The sequence below is a fragment of the Epinephelus fuscoguttatus genome, linkage group LG19, assembly GCF_011397635.1.
Source record: "Epinephelus fuscoguttatus linkage group LG19, E.fuscoguttatus.final_Chr_v1".
NCBI classification, from domain to species: Eukaryota; Metazoa; Chordata; class Actinopteri; order Perciformes; family Serranidae; genus Epinephelus; species Epinephelus fuscoguttatus.
In genome coordinates, this window is record NC_064770.1 from 23,038,723 (window position 1) to 23,057,347 (window position 18,625).

At 40.0% G+C, this 18,625-nt stretch overlaps 1 protein-coding gene, 1 long non-coding RNA gene, 1 other non-coding gene and 1 pseudogene across 3 annotated transcripts; 1 reads left to right on the top strand and 3 right to left on the bottom strand.

Annotated features, from left to right (window-relative positions):
• Positions 1–430: 430 nt before the first annotated feature.
• LOC125879578 (cytochrome P450 2K1-like) lies at positions 431–5,899 on the bottom strand (annotated as a pseudogene).
• Positions 1,495–1,568, bottom strand: trnat-agu (transfer RNA threonine (anticodon AGU)). Its single transcript has one exon. It is a non-coding gene; the product is annotated as a tRNA-Thr (tRNA).
• Positions 5,309–17,364, bottom strand: LOC125879010 (cytochrome P450 2K1-like). Its single transcript, XM_049560584.1, has 10 exons — positions 17,220–17,364; positions 10,532–10,787; positions 8,686–8,848; positions 8,454–8,603; positions 8,220–8,380; positions 7,162–7,341; positions 6,930–7,071; positions 6,517–6,701; positions 6,266–6,407; positions 5,309–6,185 (listed from the first exon to the last, which is right to left on the bottom strand). Exons 2-10 carry the CDS (start codon positions 10,727–10,729, stop codon positions 5,998–6,000), a joined length of 1,509 nt encoding a protein of 502 aa, XP_049416541.1. The 5' UTR covers positions 10,730–10,787; positions 17,220–17,364; the 3' UTR covers positions 5,309–5,997.
• A 69-nt stretch (positions 17,365–17,433) lies between these two features.
• Positions 17,434–18,360, top strand: LOC125879022 (uncharacterized). The gene is made up of 2 exons (XR_007447825.1): positions 17,434–17,548; positions 17,696–18,360. It is a non-coding gene; the product is annotated as an uncharacterized LOC125879022 (long non-coding RNA).
• Positions 18,361–18,625: the final 265 nt, after the last annotated feature.

Sequence of the window (18,625 nt, forward strand, 5' to 3'; positions counted from 1 at the left end):
TACATTATTTATTTTTGCAAAGACCAACTGTGATGTTGTTTTTGCTAGTAGAGGGGTTCGTCATGCTATACACACATTACAGCCTATTTATAATGGATAAAATCATGGATGGATAACTGAAGTGGGGCCCAAAGGTGACAAAATCTCACTCAAAATAACACGTATTGACCAGGAAGAGACTCATAATGACCACAAAAAGATGCAAACAAACTGCAGACGTAAAACAACCACAGAGACACACAAAATTACCAAAAAAAAAAAGAAACAAAATTGCCACAAAGATACATGCTATTAATTGGTGAAATATCTATTCAGCATTCTCACACAACATCCCCTCCCACATCATGGTTGACTGGATGCATGGAGACAGTTCCTGCTCCTGTTGTGGAGTAAATACACAAAAACAATAATCAAGTTCCAGCTCTCGTCCTCACTGGCGACTGAAAGCACACAGCTCATGAGGTGAAGGTCTGAGGGTGAAGCCCACAACTGGTGTCAGATCCAGTTCATCCTCTGTGACTCCAGGTGGAGGAGTGAAACGAAAGCGCTGAAGGAGGGAGGTGAAGAAGAGGAACAGCTCCATTCTGGCCAGACTTTCCCCAAGACATGCCCTGCGACCTGTGAGAGCAAAGAGTTGCAGCGAGTTAAACTGGATCACGACTCTAGAAATGTGATGTATCTATGCAAAGTTGTTGTACCTGCAGAAAAGGGCATGAAGGCGTCTCTCCTGATAAATTTACCCTCCTTATCTAGGTAGTGGCAAGGGTTGAACGTGTGTGGGGTCTCACATTCGCTCTCATCATACAGGACAGAAGTAAGAAGAGGAAACACAGTAGTCCCCTAAAGTGTATTGCTAGATTAGATTAGAAAGCTTTATTAATTCCCAGTGTATTCCCAGTACAAAAAGCCATCTGAGGTGTAATCAACAGCTGAGACCACATCTTAAAGTGTTTATTAAAAAATCTGACCACTGGAACAAAAGACCTTCAGCAAGCATCCGAGTCTGTTAAAAAGACATTGTAATGGATGACCTTCATAATACAGAACAGTTTTTAGTTTGGCTCTTGTTGGCTTTGCTACAGTGACCTAAATGGACTGCACTTGTATAGAGCTTTTCTAGGCCTCTGATCATTTAAAGCGCTTTAACACAGTCACCCATTCACACACACATTAACACACTGGTGACTGAGGTTACCATGCATGATGCCACCTGCTACTCAGTAACCATTTATATGCACTCACACACTGATGGAACAGCCATCAGGAGCACATTGGGGTCCAGTATCTTGCCCAAGAATGCTTCGACATGGGGACTGGAGGAGCCGGGGATTGAATCGCCACTCTACCTCAGAGCCACAGCCACCCACTGATATCTACCATTAACACAGGTCTGGGTAACTTCTCATTTATTGCAATTGACTATTCTAAATAGTTGTAGTAGCTGGAGAACATCTCACATATACAAACTAAGCACTGCATTTGCCTCTGTGGAAAAGGCACTGCTGGGATTTGAACCCAGGATCTCCTGTTTACTAGACAGGCGCTTTAACCAACTAAGCCACAGCGCCAGATGAAAATTAATAACACAAGTGACAATATCAGGTTGTTTTTTTTAATCATGGAATAAAAGCATTGTTTTCAGTGAGGAAAATATCCAATTGAAACTTAGTGTTCAATCAGGAGGACTTTCTGCTATATCCATCCACAATCCTCTCTCTATCCCACTTCCACTACTTCCACCGATCAGCTGACTATGGGTGTTGCCTCTCCTAGTTAGCCAATCAAACTTTGCCACAATCTCCTTCAGCCATTCATGTTGCTGCCGCCTAATTTTAACTCTGTTCTCCTCTCTGCTCCTGTCAGCTGTCATCCAGCTCCTCTCCTCATCTTGTCTCGTCTTGTCTCGTCTCCTCATCACCATTACCACCACCCACGTTTAGACTCCATAGGGGGGTTGTTAAATTACTACATCTTTACCACCCTCCTATACATGACATCACAATGGGGTTTTATCGCCAAAGACTTGTATGTGCACATATAAATAGTTATTTCTGTCTCCCAGAACGAGTCCCTCCTGACTGAACTACAACACTAGAATTACCACTTTGCATCTGTATGCCTCCACAAACAAGTCAAGTTGCACCTCCAGTCCTTGAGTCCAAGTGAATATTTGTACCAAATTTCAAAACTCCCTCAAGACCTTCTTGAGATATCGCATTCATGAGAACGAGACAGATGCAAGGTCACAGTGACCTTTGTCCACCAAATTCTAATTATTTCATCATTGAGTCACAGTGAACATTTGTACCAAATTTGAAACAAATTCCTCAAGGTGTTCTTGAGATGTCATGTTCAAAAGAATGGGATAGACGGATGGAGTACTCAAAAACAAAATGCCTCCAGAAAGCATCTATTGCCGTTGTTGGGGCATAAATACAAATGTGTGTGGGCGACTGACCTCTTTGATAAAGTAGCCCTGGAAGGTGACGTCTTGGCTGGTTTTGTGAGGAAGGGCCAAGGGGACAAGGTTAGCAAATCTTTGTGACTCATGAATGACAGCATCAGTGTACGGCAGGTTCTTCCTGTCCTCTACTCCAACCTGACGACTTCCAACCACCCTGTCCAGCTCCTCCTGGACCCGGTCTGGACTCACATAAAAATGACATGAATTTGAAAAGTTAACCCAATTTTATGCAAACACTGTAAATAGAATTTCACCAGAGATGAGCATGTGCGTATGTTTTTGCACCTTGAAAATGCGGGTACTTAGCAATGAAAAGCAAACACCATTTAAGAGTATATGCCATAGTGTCAGTCCCAGCTGCAAACAGATTCATCACACTGTAGGGAAGGTTGTCATCATGATAGTGCGAATCCTTGATTTCAGACTCCCGTAACACAGAAAAGAGGGATTATACACAATGAGTAACTGATCAGTAATATCAGCCAAGCAGTAGATTCACTGGAGTCGGACACCTCACCTCCAGATTCATCTTACAGGTCAGGGATGCATCAACAAAGCATCTGCACATCTCAGGGCTCAGAGTCTCCTTCAGCTTTGCTATTAAGCGTCTCACGTCATTCCTGTAGTCCTCCTTATTCTTCATCAAAACCCTCCAGCTTTTAAGACAAGGACCAAGCCAAGGAAACACATTGTATATCTGTAATGGAGCACAGTAATGAGGTCAAACAAGTCTGTAACATGCACAGCACTGTCAAATGTCCTTGTAAGCAGTGAGAGCCATTCCCCTACTTGGATGGATGCTGATCCACTCAGACGGATAGACTCGTTGTCTCTCTCCAACATAACGTGGAAGACAGGATCTCTTTAGTCAAACCTCTTTCCAAACATGATGGCGGATATAACATTTGAAGCAGCATAGTTAATTGTCTGGGTGTTGTCGAAGGCTTTACCTGGGAGAAGAAGAGTTGGATAGCAGAGGTGTACTTAGGCTTTATTTTCCATATCTGCACCAACAAAGTGATTTGGATTTTATTGCTCTATAAAGCACTTTGAATTACCTGTGTGTATGAAATGTGCATACAAATAAAGCTGCCTTGCCTTGCCTATTTCAATTCCTCCAATATATTCCCCTCAGTCTTACACATTTAAGTGGAGGAAACACATGCAGCTAAAAACTACAGGGTTTAAGCTTCATTTTGATGTACAGGTTGCAGGGGTTTAAAAAAAAACACAGGTGCCACATGAGGCTTTTGTCTCCCTACTTAAGTCATATGATGCCTCCTCCTCCCCAATCCAAGAGTAATAGCCAGGAACGGTTTGTGCTTTCAGAATCGGGTACATTCATTTCAGAGAGTAAGCATAACCTGTGCGATAATGTTGTGGTTCAGTAATTGTTAAAAATTGAAAATGAAGGTTATTTAGGAGAAAAAAACAGTTACAACAGTATTCTTCCCTGTAATGCAACACTATGGGGGACATAGACAAAATGAAAGTTTAAATAACTTAATTCTTCTTCTTTTGGAACCAGAGGCAGCTCTCAAGTTATGATAGGCACCAGGTATGTCACAAACCCAAATCATCAAATACCTGCTTTGTCAGTGGACGTTGGTGTCAGACACGGCGCAGGGAGGTACCTTCACAGCGTTTGGATATGCACCAGCCCGCAGCAGTATGTATGTAAAGTCTGTATGGGGCAGATGAGGACAGAGGTGGATGGGTCCAACAAACTCTGGACTTTGACCCGGTAGCCTGCTGTTTGTTTCTGTATGAATTTTATTTATTTTTTTATTATTGTGCAATAAGACATTTACATAAAGAGTGAAGACAAGTACATAATCAGCAGGGCAAACACCAGACCCAGCCATCAAAGCAGAGGCCAGAAGCACATTATAGCAGTGGCATGACAAAGGGCAGCCAGAGCTATCCCAACCCAGTGTGTGGGCCCTTTATTTATTTATTTATTTATTTATTTTTCCATTATTATACTTTTGTTCTGTGTGAATATTAAGCCAAACCATGATGTCGAGTGGTTGTGACTGTATGTATCATGTATGACAGTCTATCATCAGGCCAAAGTGGCACCCCTCTGGGAAGCGTCCTGGTTGCTCCAAACTTCCTAATTTCAGACTTAGGGAGGCCACTGTGCTCTTGAGAACCCTCAGTGCAGCAGAACTTTTTTTGTAGCCTTTGCAATATCTGTGCCCCAACACAACCCATTTCTCTGAGCCCTGTAGGCAGTTACTACGACTTAATAGCTTTGTTTTTGCTCTGCTATGCATTGTCACCTGTGAAACCTTTCACAGACAGGTTTGTGCCTTTCCAAATTATGTCCAGTCAATTGAATTTACAAGACATGGAATCCAATCAAGGTGTAGAAACATCTCAAAGATAAGCAAGAGAAATGGAGGAAACCCGGGCTAAATTTCAAATATAATTTTATGTACCTCTTACAGGGTACTGTGGGGTGACTTTAGAGGCGGCAAACTGCCAAACACAAGCATCGGCCTGCGTCCAGGAGGCTCCTTTCTTCGAGACAAGTTAGAGCACAGTGGTTGCTAGATATCACTGTATATTCAGGGTACATAATCCTCCAAATATGGTCTGGCTTTGGAGCCTCCCTTCTTTGATGGTCAAGGTTTGGGAAGAAAATGCATACAAGATGAGTAGGGTCATGACAGTGCCCAGTAGAGTAGCTGTACTGGGGGACTGCAACATGACAGCCACCCTTTCAACAAAGTCAGGGACAAAAATGTTGCGTTTTATGTTGTGTGAATATTGGAAGAAGCCTGAGGCGATTTGTTGGTCAGGACACAAAACCAAGAGACAAAAGTTATTGATTTCCTCATCGGTGTTTACTCAGGGATGTGCAGTGTACAGAATCCTCCAAATATGGGCAGGAAAAATCTACAAACTTTACATATATAAATGACATTAATAACTTCAAACAATAAACATAAGCCAAGGAGCAAACAGACTGCATAATGAGTACCTGGTTATACTAGAAGTCTATAACACAGCCTGCACAACAACTGCTGTAGATATTCTGGTAATAGAAGAGAGCTAACACTGCCCTCTAATGGGCCAGTCTTTTACTGCAACATAACTGGACTTCATCAGAGCAAACGGAGCATGACTGAATTTCTGCAACTCAACACATTTAGATCTGTACCCTAATATTCGGCTTTATTGCTAACCAACATACACAGTAGTCTCTCTGTAACAGACACCACAACAACTGTTTTGTCTTATTATTTATTTCTCTTTTCCTTTGGTCTCATGTTTTTCTCATCTTACCTTTTATGACCCCTTTGTCACATTTAAATGACATGCATTTCAAAACACTTCCAAACTGCTCCTGTTTGAAACGATATAGCAACATGTTGTTAACTGGTGAAATATCGACACAACATTCTTACACAACATCCCATCCCACATCATGGGTGCTGGAGTGACCACAAGTTGCATGGAGAAAGTTTCTGCTCCTTTTGTGGAATAAATACACAGAAACGATAATCAAGTTCCAGCTCTCGTCCTCACTGGCGACTGACGGCACACAGCTCATGAGGTGAAGGGCCGAGGGTGAAGCCCACAACTGGTGTGAGATCCAGTTCATCCTCTGTGACTCCAGGTGGAGGAGTGAAGCGAAAGCGCTGAAGGAGAGAGGTGAAGAAGAGAAACAGCTCCATTCTGGCCAGACTCTCTCCCAGACACACCCTGCGACCTGAGAGAGCAAAGAGTTGCAGCGAGTTAAACTGGATCATGTCTTTAGGATTGTGATATATCTATGCACAGTTGTTGTACCTGCAGAAAAGGGCATGAAGGCGTCTCTCCTGATAAATTTACCCTCCTTATCCAGGAAGTGGGAAGGGTTGAAAGTGTGTGGGGTCTCCCATTCGCTCTCATCATACAGGACAGAAGTAAGAAGAGGAAACACAGTAGTTCCCTGCAGCCAAAAGCAGAGACCAAGGTGTATTGTTTAAAATCTTGGAACCACAGAATTGTTTTCAGAGAAGAAAATATCTAACAAAGGCAAATGTGTGTAGGCAACTGACCTCTTTGATAAAGTAGCCCTGGAAGGTGATGTCTTGGCTGGTTTTGTGAGGAATAGCCAACGGGACGATGTTAGCCAGTCTTTGTGACTCATGAATGACAGCATCAGTGTACGGCAGGTTCTTCCTGTCCTCTACTCCAACCTGACGGCTTCCAACCACCCTGTCCAGCTCCTCCTGGACCCGGTCTGGACTCACATAAAATTGAGATTACTCATTAAAAGGGTGTTCCCTGTCACTTCAGCATTGATTTCCTGTTATTGAGACGACCAGCTCTGAGAACAACTGCTTCTCCTCGCATAACCAAATTTGACCTGAATCGATGTCAGATAATTTAGCTGAAGTCACATCAGGATAATAAGTTTATGTCAGGGTCACATACACTATAACACAAGCATGTAGGTATGTTTTTGCACCTTGAAAATGCGGGTACTTTGCCATAAACAGGAGGCACCACTGAAGTGTATATCCCATCGTATCAGTCCCAGCTGCAAACAGATTCATCACACTGTAGAGAAGGTTGTCATCATGATAGTGCGAATCTTTGATTTCAGACTCCTGTAACACAGAAAAGAGGGATTATACACAATGAGTTACTGATCAGTAATATCAGCCACGTAGTGGATTCACTGGAGTCGGACACCTCACCTCCAGATTCATCTTACGGATGAGAAATGCATCTACAAAGCATCTGCACATCTCAGAGTTCAGAGTCTCCTTCAGCTCAGCTACTTTGCTTTTTATTTCCTCCTTGTTGTCTTCCACATTCTTCATCAACACCCTCCAGTTTTGAAGACAAGGGCCAAGCCAAGGAAACACATTGTATATCTGTAATGGAGCACAGTAATCAAATGTTTATGTGTCAAGATAAAATACATCTTTATTATGACATATGGCAGCCGCAGATCTTAAGTTCCAGGTGGTTTCAATCAATCTGTGTTTTAATTTGGTTTTGCATTCAGTTGTTAATCAGTTAAATTTACGTATAAAAAAAAAATTTCATAAATTCAAAATACTGATGTAATACAAATAATTTTCCACATTTCTCAGAAACAATCATGCAAATATTAACTGTAAGTATAGGTATAATTAATGTAATAAAATGGAGGTAGTTGGTAACCCTCTAAATTAATAATTCAAACTGATTTATATGTTAAAAAAAAGACACATTTTCTACAGGCATATATCCTTCTGAGACTCGAACTTTTGTTAGGTATGCATTTTTAATTTCTCCTATCTATTTGGGATCAGTAGGACCTCATAAATATGAAAACTGAACACTGTCAACAATAATAAAGTCCCAATGTCCTCAAATGAGTACTTCCTAATTTACAGCATCTTAGCTTGTTACTGTTGCTCAAACTGGTAAAAATTTGTTGTCATATCAAACTACAAACATTATTTATCATAAATAAACAAGTTTCAACCATTAAATTTGATCAGGTTTTGAACCTTGTCCACTTTTGTCTCGGGATCAGCTGCAGACTAACCTGGCAGAGATGGCTGCCATCTTGTTTTTACACAGATCAGTGTATTGTGCTCTTACTACCACTAGATGGCACAAAAACATGTCCACGAACGAGAACAACAGGAGGATATGTATTCACAACAGCAATCTCATTCATCTCTTTAGCCTGAGGTCAAACAAGCCTGTGATATGCACAGCACTGTCAAATGTCAGCGAGAGCCACTCTGTAGTCGCCTACCTGGATGGATGCTGATCCAGTCAGACGGATAGTCTCGTGGTCTCTCTTCAACATAACTTGGAAGACAGGATCTTTGTACTCAAACCTCTTTCCAAACATGATGGCTGATATAATATTTGAAGCAGCATAGTTTATTGTGTGGGAGTTGTCGAAGGCTTTACCTGGGAGAAGAAGAGTTGAGTAGCAGAGGTGTACTTAAAAACTTGTGCAGTGCTTTAGAGGCGATAATGTTACCTTCATGTTGTTCAAATTCTTCAATCAGGTAGCGACATTCCTCAATGATTTTCCCTTCACTAATCCTTTTGCCCATCCCAAAATCTCTCATTGTGGTTAGAGCAAAACGCCTCATTTCTTTCCACGAGTCACCATTGGAAAATATTATGCCTGGAGAATAAAAGCAGGTAGGCTTGTTAGGCCAAGGGCAATAGCAAGTTATTAGCAAAACACTCTCAAAATACATTCTCACCATGTTCTTTGTTGAAATCATAGAATATAGGAGTGACCGCTCGGTCTCCAAACTCCTCAGCGTGGTTGATCAGAGCCTGTTTGACTGTCCTGTATCCTGCCAGGACCACCACCTTCTTCCGTCCAAAGTAGACTGTGAACACTGGTCCATATTTTTTGGACAGCTAAAAAGAGCCAGTAAAAGTGAGTCTCACAGTCCTTTAGCTTAAATGAAATGTAATCAACTGGAATTCATTGAACATTACTGAAAATATTTGTAAAATTAAGACAAACTAGTCCATACCCAGTGAATGCACAGTTGCCCACATACAGTTTCACATGGTGTGTGTTTGGGATACAGGTCATAGGAAATTGCAGATTAAATAGTCAACTGAACCCATCAAGAAGAGCAATGTATTCAGACAGAGTTTTTGTGAGGTGGATAGTACGATTGCTTTATTGAAAGTACAGTAGTACCATTGCCAATAGTGGGATAGCTAGTGGGCTAAAACTGTACATTAGTAGTTGAGGTAGCACATTGAAAGGCAGATAGTTAAAGTCATGTTGTATTGACTTAAAAGTGGGGCGCACTGGTAGAATGACTGACTGACTGACAGAATGACACATTGACAGTTTCCGTGATTATGTACAGCATACCAAATCATGACTTAGTCATAACCTCGCGTCACCAGGCTCTTCACATAAGGCAAAGAGCCTGGTATCTATTCACTCTGAATTTTGTCTGGATTCTAGAGAGCAGATCCGGAATTAAATTCTGGCGCACCATCAATTTACAATAAAAGAAAAGGGTTAACTTAACAGCTTGGGGCTTTTCTTGTAAATTGTATTCTTTAAATTAAAAAGTTTCACTGCATTTTTATTAGCTTGGTGCTTTTATTTTGACAGAAAGGCGTATCCATCGAATTCCGGATCCTGTCTCTCTCGCCCTGGTTCCGGTTCCTTACCAAAACGGCCACTAAATGGCCCCAGACTAACTTAGTCATACCAAAAATTAGGAAAAAAAAAAAACCAAAACATTGGTCCACAGGGGGAGCCACAGCGATCGGTCACATTTTAGCCATTTTTAGGCATTTTTCTGTTGTTATAGCGCCACCCAGTTGCCAATTAGAGTTAAATTTCTCCAGTCACCTTGAGGCATCCTGTTCTACATATCTACCAGGTTTAGTAAAAATCGATATGGCGGTTAGGCCTAGATAAGAAATTAGCTCTCTAGCGCCCCCATTTTGTTTGATGGGGTCAATAATGGAGGGGTCCCCTCAGATTATGTGTGGTCATATGCCTACAAAGTTGCGTGGTGATGGGTGAAACCCTTGAGATGTTATACACCTTTATGTGATGAGCCACGCCCTCCGCAATATTCATTGCCTTATAGAAGCTCAGTTTTAGTAAGTTTTATATTTTTTTATATGTTAGATATTGGTCCCTAGATTATGCTCACTGAGTTTCATGCAGATCGCTCAAACTTCCTAGGAAGAAATCAATTTTAAGTGTTTTTCAAAAAAATTCAAAATGATGGAAAATCTATATAACCGGAAGTTATGGGTTCTTGAGGCAAATGTGTTCCTCATGAGGAGAGGCATCTGTGTGAAAAGTTTCATGTCTCTACGACATACGGGGCATGAAATATGCCCATTCAAAGTTTGCAATTTCAATCGGTTGCTATAGCGCCCCCCTTTGGCCAATTGATGTAATATTGCTTCATTCGCATCCTCCCATGACCCTCTACCACTGTGCCAAATTTCACATGGATTGACCAAGTCAGTGAGGAGAAAAACGTGGAACAGACACACAGACACACCCACAGACAGAGTTTTCGTCATTATATAGTAAGACAAGCCATTTCTCACATTAAGAAGAGAGCTGTCGAGTTGCTTGAGATCCACATGAAGCAAGTTGCCGAGCAGGGGAAGAGGTTTAGGTCCTGGAGGCTCCCTCTTATTGTCCTGGGAGCTGAAGCTGGAGTAGAAAAGATGGAGGACCAGCAGGCCCACGATGGCCACCAAAAGGGAGACTGAAGTGGAGGACTGGAAGAGATCTTCAAACATAATCCCTCTGTCACCTGGACCTGACTCCTTTAAGAAAACCTTTTCACTGAGCAGCTCCCTTTAAATGAAGAGAAACATGCCTGGTTGGGGACTTCTAGTCTCAACCTGTTTGAAACTTTTATGTTGCCATGGGCACTTCACCGGGAGGGGCTGTAGGCTAAGAGTACCCCACCTCCTCTTATACAGGCTGCACCAATCACACTGATCTCACCTCTTCAGTAGGTGTGAATGATCAGGTCAGCCAGCCACTCACAGCTCTAATCAAACTGTCAGTCAGGATTAAGCAACTGAAATGCAAGGTGTGGAATATACAGGCAGGAGCAGAGTGAGAAACAAAAACTTTTTGTCACAGAGGGACACAGTATATGTAACAGCTCACAAACTGAAACCTTGTTTTAAGGCTCAGTGTGTAGGATTTTGGGGGGTATACTGGCAGACGTAATATAATGGGCCTTAAGAGATTTTCTTTTTTTATATATACAGTACAGGCCAAAAGTTTGGACACACCTTCTCATTCAATGCGTTTTCTTTATTTTCATGACTATTTACATTGTAGATTCTCACTGAAGGCATCAAAACTATGAATGAACACATGTGGAGTTATGTACATAACAAAAAAAGGTGAAATAACTGAAAACATGTTTTATATTCTAGTTTCTTCAAAATAGCCACCCTTTGCTCTGATTACTGCTTTGCACACTCTTGGCATTCTCTCCATGAGCTTCAAGAGGTAGTCACCTGAAATGTTTCCACTTCACAGGTGTGCCTTATCAGGGTTAATTAGTGGAATTTCTTGCTTTATCAATGGGGTTGGGACCATCAGTTGTGTTGTGCAGAAGTCAGGTTAATACACAGCCGACAGCCCTATTGGACAACTGTTAAAATTTATATTATGGCAAGAACCAATCAGCTAACTAAAGAAAAACGAGTGGCCATCATTACTTTAAGAAATGAAGGTCAGTCAGTCCGGAAAATTGCAAAAACTTTAAATGTGTCCCCAAGTGGAGTCGCAAAAACCATCAAGTGCTACAACGAAACTGGCACACATGAGGACCGACCCAGGAAAGGAAGACCAAGAGTCACCTCTGCTTCTGAGGATAAGTTCATCCGAGTCACCAGCCTCAGAAATCGCAAGTTAACAGCAGCTCAGATCAGAGACCAGATGAATGCCACACAGAGTTCTAGCAGCAGACCCATCTCTAGAACAACTGTTAAGAGGAGACTGCGCGAATCAGGCCTTCATGGTCAAATAGCTGCTAGGAAACCACTGCTAAGGAGGCAACAAGCAGAAGAGATTTGTTTGGGCCAAGAAACACAAGGAATGGACATTAGACCAGTGGAAATCTGTGCTTTGGTCTGATGAGTCCAAATTTGAGATCTTTGGTTCCAACTGCCGTGTCTTTGTGAGACGCAGAAAAGGTGAACGGATGGATTCCACATGCCTGGTTCCCACTGTGAAGCATGGAGGAGGAGGTGTGATGGTGTGGGGGTGTTTTGCTGGTGACACTGTTGGGGATTTATTCAAAATTGAAGGCCCACTGAACCAGCATGGCTACCACAGCATCCTGCAGCGACATGCCATCCCATCCGGTTTGCGTTTAGTTGGACGATCATTTATTTTTCAACAGGACAATGACCCCAAACACACCTCCAGGCTGTGTAAGGGCTATTTGACCAAGAAGGAGAGTGATGGAGTGCTGCGGCAGATGACCTGGCCTCCACAGTCACCGGACCTGAACCCAATCGAGATGGTTTGGGGTGAGCTGCACCGCAGAGTGAAGGCAAAGGGGCCAACAAGTGCTAAACACCTCTGGGAACTCCTTCAAGACTGTTGGAAAACCATTTCAGGTGACTACCTCTTGAAGCTCATGGAGAGAATGCCAAGAGTGTGCAAAGCAGTAATCAGAGCAAAGGGTGGCTATTTTGAAGAAACTAGAATATAAAACATGTTTTCAGTTATTTCACCTTTTTTTGTTAAGGACATAACTCCACATTTGTTCATTCATAGTTTTGATGCCTTCAGTGAGAATCTACAATGTAAATAATCATGAAAATAAAGAAAACGCATTGAATGAGAAGGTGTGTCCAAACTTTTGGCCTGTACTGTATATATAATTATTTTATTTTCACTTTTCAAACAACAAAAATTTCACGGTTGATACACGATACACGATTATAATAAAAACATCCAAAACGAGAAAACAAACAAACAAATGAAAGAACAAACAAAAACCCAGACACAAACAAAACCAAACAAAACAATTACACAAAAAATAAATAAAAACACAACACAAATTTATAACAGACCCACAGCGAAAACAAACAAGCTCAACCTCCTAATTTCATGTCCTTTATCATTACATTAATCTCTATCATCCAGCGAATTAAATTTACTCATGTTAAACAGTTTAATAGATGTCCCTTGTTTTAAGCCATGCTATTTATTTGTCCTACTGAATAAATTAAATATAACATCAGCACAGATAATTCATACCCAAACCGTGGGAGGAACCAGAATACTATATTAGTTAAACACATTTGTTAAACATACAACTTTATGAACTCAACACTTGTAATACTTTTCCCCATATGTTTTCAAATTGAGTCACTTTGTTTTTTTCAGTGGCTATAAGCTTTTCCATGTTCAAATAAAAAGACAGTTCATTTTTCCAGTGACTAAGAGAGGGAGGATATGTAAATTTCCAGTGTTGTAGAATAAGTTTCTTTAATATCAAAGATGAGAAAAGAATGATCCATTTTTGTGGAAAATGCATATTATTATTTGAAACATCTTGCAAAATACAAAGCGATGGATGGAAATGAAGCTTCGTACCAAGAGCCTCAGCCAATTCTCTATTTCCATCCAAATCTTCTGAACTTTATAACATTCCCAGAACGCATGAACCAGAGAGTCTGGGGTTCCACACTTTAAGCAGTTATTTGAGACCTTTCCATCATACTTATGCATTTTATCCCTGGTACAATATATTCTATACATTATTTTATACTGAATCAAACGTAAATTTTCATTGACTGTAATATCTGTTGTTATATTCCAACATTGTTCCCACTTGGAATTTATATCCTCCCTTCCTAAATCCTGGTTCCATAAACAAGTTCTAGATTTCAACAAATTATCAACCAAATATGACTTCTGCAAAATTTTATAGACTTTGCCTGTCAATCTGTGACATGTTTCAGAATTGAATATAAGTTTTTCTAGTTCACTATGTTGTCCTGAAAATTCTAAATCAAAACTTTGGAATAAGCTCCTCAGCTGCATGTACCTGAAAAATTCCCCATTAGATTGATCATATCTGCTTTTAAAGTCAGTCCAGGAAATAAATTTGTTACCATTCATTAAATCTTCAACTGGTTCTATACCTCTTTCCCGCCATGTAGACCAATTTAACACTTTATTCTGGAGAGTTATCCAAGGGTTATTCCACAATAAAGTTTGCTTCGGCAGTGTTATAGATTCCCTTAAAAGACTCTTCATCTTTCTCCATGATGCTGCTAAATTTCTAACCATAAATTTGGCAGAGGTATTTTTTTCAGTTTTGGAAAACAAATAGGAAAACAGCTTTTGAGGACAGACCTGAGCATTTTCAACCTGGATCCATTGTTCATCATCTGTATGTTTAACAATATGGTGTCGGTATAATGCTTGATTTGCAAGGTAATACAGTTCTAAATCTGGAAGATTAAATCCTCCCATACTTTTTGATATATGTAAAACTTTTCTTTTTATTCTTGGAGTTTTCTTTTCCCAGATGAATTCTGAAATAATGGAATATACTTTTTTAAAGAAAATTTTTGGTGGGGCTACAGGAACTGTAGAAAAAAGAAAAAGAAATTTTGGAAGCCACATCATTTTAAATAAATTTATTCTTCCAGTGATGTTTAACGGAAGATTTGACCATTTATCCATTTTGGATTGCATGCTGTTAAGTAATGGAATATAGTTATCTGTTTCTTACTAATATTAATATTACATCCCAAATACTTAATTTTAGAAGTCCATTTAAATGCCTATCGCAGCGTATTTACTGTATTTTTGGATTTTCCTACTGCCATTACTTCTGTTTTTCCTAAATTAATCTTATAGCCTGAAACCATTGAATATTCATTAAATATTGTAAGCAAAGGTTGAATAGATTCATCGAAATTATTTAAGTACATCAAAAGATCATCAGCAAATAAATTCAGTTTGTATTGTTCTTCTCCTATAGTGATACCAGTGATTTGCTGATCTTGTCTAATTCTCTCTGCCAGAGGTTCCATTGCTAAAGCAAAGAAGTGGGGACAGAGGACAACCTTGTCTTGTACCCCTCTCCAAAGTAAATTCCTCTGAAAGAACACTGTTGGTAAAAATTCTAGCTTTAGGGAATTTATACACAAGTCTCACAAAATTGAGGAATTCCCCTGGGAAATTAAATTTTCCCAAGACTTTAAAAAGAAAAGGCCACTCGAGGCGGTCAAACGCTTTTTCAGCGTCAACTGCCATAACAGTCAAATTTAAATTGTGTTTTTTAACATGCTGAATGATACCAAAACAAGTTCTTGTATTTGTCTGCAGACGCCTGTTTTTAATAAAACCTGTTTGGTTTTTATGTATCAAGTCTGGTAGGATCTTTGAAAGTCTATTGCTCATGAGTTTAGTTAATATCTTATTATCACAGTTGATTAAACTAATAGGTCTGTAATCAGCGGGTGATTCCCCAGATTTTCCTGGTTTCAGTATAACTGAGATAATTGCCTGATACATAGATTTGGGCAGTACCTGGTTTTCTGACATATGTCTGGTCATTTGAATGAATATTGGAGCCAGTTTACTCCAGAATGTAGAATAAAATTCAATTGGAAAACCATCCATGCCTGGTGCTTTTTTTAGTGAAAATGTTTTAATTGTTTGTAATATTTCAGCTCCGGTAATCTCTGAACTTAAAATTTCTCTTTTATCCTCTGAGAGTTGTTTTAAATGGATTCTATCTAAAAAGGAACTTGGATCGCTTAAATTGCCTTGTTCAGATTTGTACAGCATTTCATAGAACGATTTAAAGGTACTATTGATAAGTTTATTGTTTCTAATGAGTGCATCTGACTCATTGTCTCTGAGAATTATTGTTGGTCTAGAGTGTATTCTCTTTACAAGTGATGCTAAATGTTTACCAGATTTATTTGCCATTAAATAAAATGCTTTATTTGAATTAAATCTATAGTTATTGGCTCTTTTTGAAAGTAAAAGTTCATACTCTTGTTTTGCTTTGGCCAATTTGTCCCCCAGTTCTAAAGCCTTTTTATGACATGATTCCAATGTCTTAATTTCTCTTTCTTTATCTTTAATTTGGGAATCTAAATCATTTTTCTTCTTTGACGAAAATGAAATTATCATTCCTCTCATGTAGGCTTTAAATGTATCCCAAATTATATCAGGGGATGGTGTATCCTGTTGTCCATTATTTACATTTGTGTTGATAAAGCTATCAATTTTTTCATTAACATATTTCACAAACTCTGCATCAAGTAAATGTGCTCTGTTCATTCTCCATATGCGATTACTCTTTTTATTTTCCGTCAGCACAATTAGACAGGATACAGGGGAATGGTCTGAGATAACAATTTTATAAATCTTTGAACTCACTACATTTTCTAAAACCGCTTTTGAGATAAAAATATAATCAATCCTTGAATAGCTGTTTTTACACTTGGAATAGTATGTGTAATTCTTTGTTGTTGGAAATAATATTCTCCATGTATCTTCCAATCTATTTGTCAATAAAAAGTCTTTCAATTTTTTTGGAGGGTCTCTGAAGCCCCCCTTTTTATGACTTTGTCGGTCAAGCTTATCAAAAGTATTATTGAAGTTGCCTCCCACAATTATACTCCCTGTCTCATAGGTATCTAGGATATTTTGAATTTTATCCAGAAAAATTAAATTTGCTCCTGGGGGTATATATAATGAAATTAATGTGAACCTCTCACCATTTAAATTACAAACCAACACCAGAAATCTACCTTCTTGGTCTTTATGGGCTGCTGTTAGGGAAAAAGGTATCCTTTTGTGAATCAGAATGCCCAGCCCCCTGCTGTTGCTGCAGTAGGTGGCATCATAAGCCTCCCCTACCCAGTCTCTCTTTAGATACTCAATTTCCCCCTTTTTAAAATGAAGTTCTTGAAGAAACGCTACATCTGTGGAAAGACCCTTTAAATGAGCCAAAACCTTGTGTTTTTTTACCCCATTATGTAAACCATGCACATTCCAAGTAATACATTAGATTTTATTCATTGATTCAGGCGATGGCCCGGATATAACTTCTCTTAGATTCGCTGTCATACTAAATAATTAACTCTCCAACTCAGGAACGTCATGATAAAGTTCATAAACAGAAATACGTTTTACCCTTCCTATGAATATAGTTGAGCTTCCTTAAGAGATTTTCTGTCGCATATAATCACCTGTAAATTAAAATCGCTGTGCTTTCGTTACCTTACAATGAGTCGTCTATACCATAGACTGTATGGACGTAGTCACCGTGACGTCATCCGTCCGTTTCTGAAGAGTGGATTTGAAGCTCAAAATACTCCGCTCTGGACGTCGCCATCTTGGCAGTGCCTGACTCCGCCCAACTCCCGGACAATCAAAAATGGGCAAAGAGGTGGGCCAAAGGAAGCCTGGCTGCCTAAACACGCCCACCTCGCTCGGCGCTGCTAAGTTAGCTAAGGCTAAGAAGCTACGAGGCTAAGAAGCTACGCTACTTTGGCTAGCCCTGTGGTGTTGGCTGCTCCCTTGGTGCCAGCTCCCTCACGAAACTTGAGGTAAGTTGAGTTTAGCTGAAACTAACGTTATACAACAAACTTTGAAACAATGATTCAGCTGTTATCTTAAAAAAAAACGCTTCAACTTTTTTTTTAAATATATAACGCTAATAATTTATTACACTCATTTTACTTTCATATACACAGTGTGGATCATTGGTGACAGCTATGTCCGGCGTGGTGTCCAGAGAGCTGCAGAGACCTTGGGAAGCACCCTCAGCATGCCGGGCGTCCGTGTCTGCTGGTTTGGCTGACTGCAGTGGGGAGGCCTTCTCTCCTTCTTTTCGCACTCCCTGCGGGGAAGAGCAGCACCAGATGTCCTCATCATCCGCTGTGGCGGCAATGACATGGGGAAGGTCAGCAGTGTCAAGCTGGTCAGCATGATGAAGGAGGACCTGCACCAGCTTCACCTCCAGCATCCTGGCATTAAGATATTTTCTTCATTGGCCCAAAGGTGCAGGTGGGAGGCTGGTGGCAATCCAGCAAAGATTGATAAGGCCAGGAAATGTGTGTTATGGCTACATTTGTTCATAGTTTAAATGGTGCCATAATTGAGCACCCTCACATCAGACACATTCATCTCACACCTAGGGGAAATTATATGTTTTTAAGTAAATTAGTTAATTGTCTTAAAGACCACCTCCAAACGCAGTGAACTGCTTACAGTTGGCAGTGTTACTGCTTTTGAATTTGGCCTTTAGGACACATTTTGTTAGGCCTGATCATAGCCCAGGCTGTCATGGCTAATGTTGAGTTTTTGATATTCATCTATAACTTGTTTAAAATTTCAATAAATTCTATTTACATTTGCACTCCTTTTACTGACTGAATGTTGTATTTCACAATCAAATCTGACTGTCAATTGAAAGGACAAACAAATCATATACTACAGACAAAACATTAAGCATTAATGTTTAACATTGACACTGACAAAAAATTAAGCTGTCCATTTCTGTGTGGGCCTGATTATTTTAACTTTGTACTTGAAGATAACTAAGCACCTTACACCCAGCAGCAGAGCCTGAGAAGATTTTGGAGAGTAACCTTTGTTTGCTGCTCTGTTAGAAGTCTAGTTTT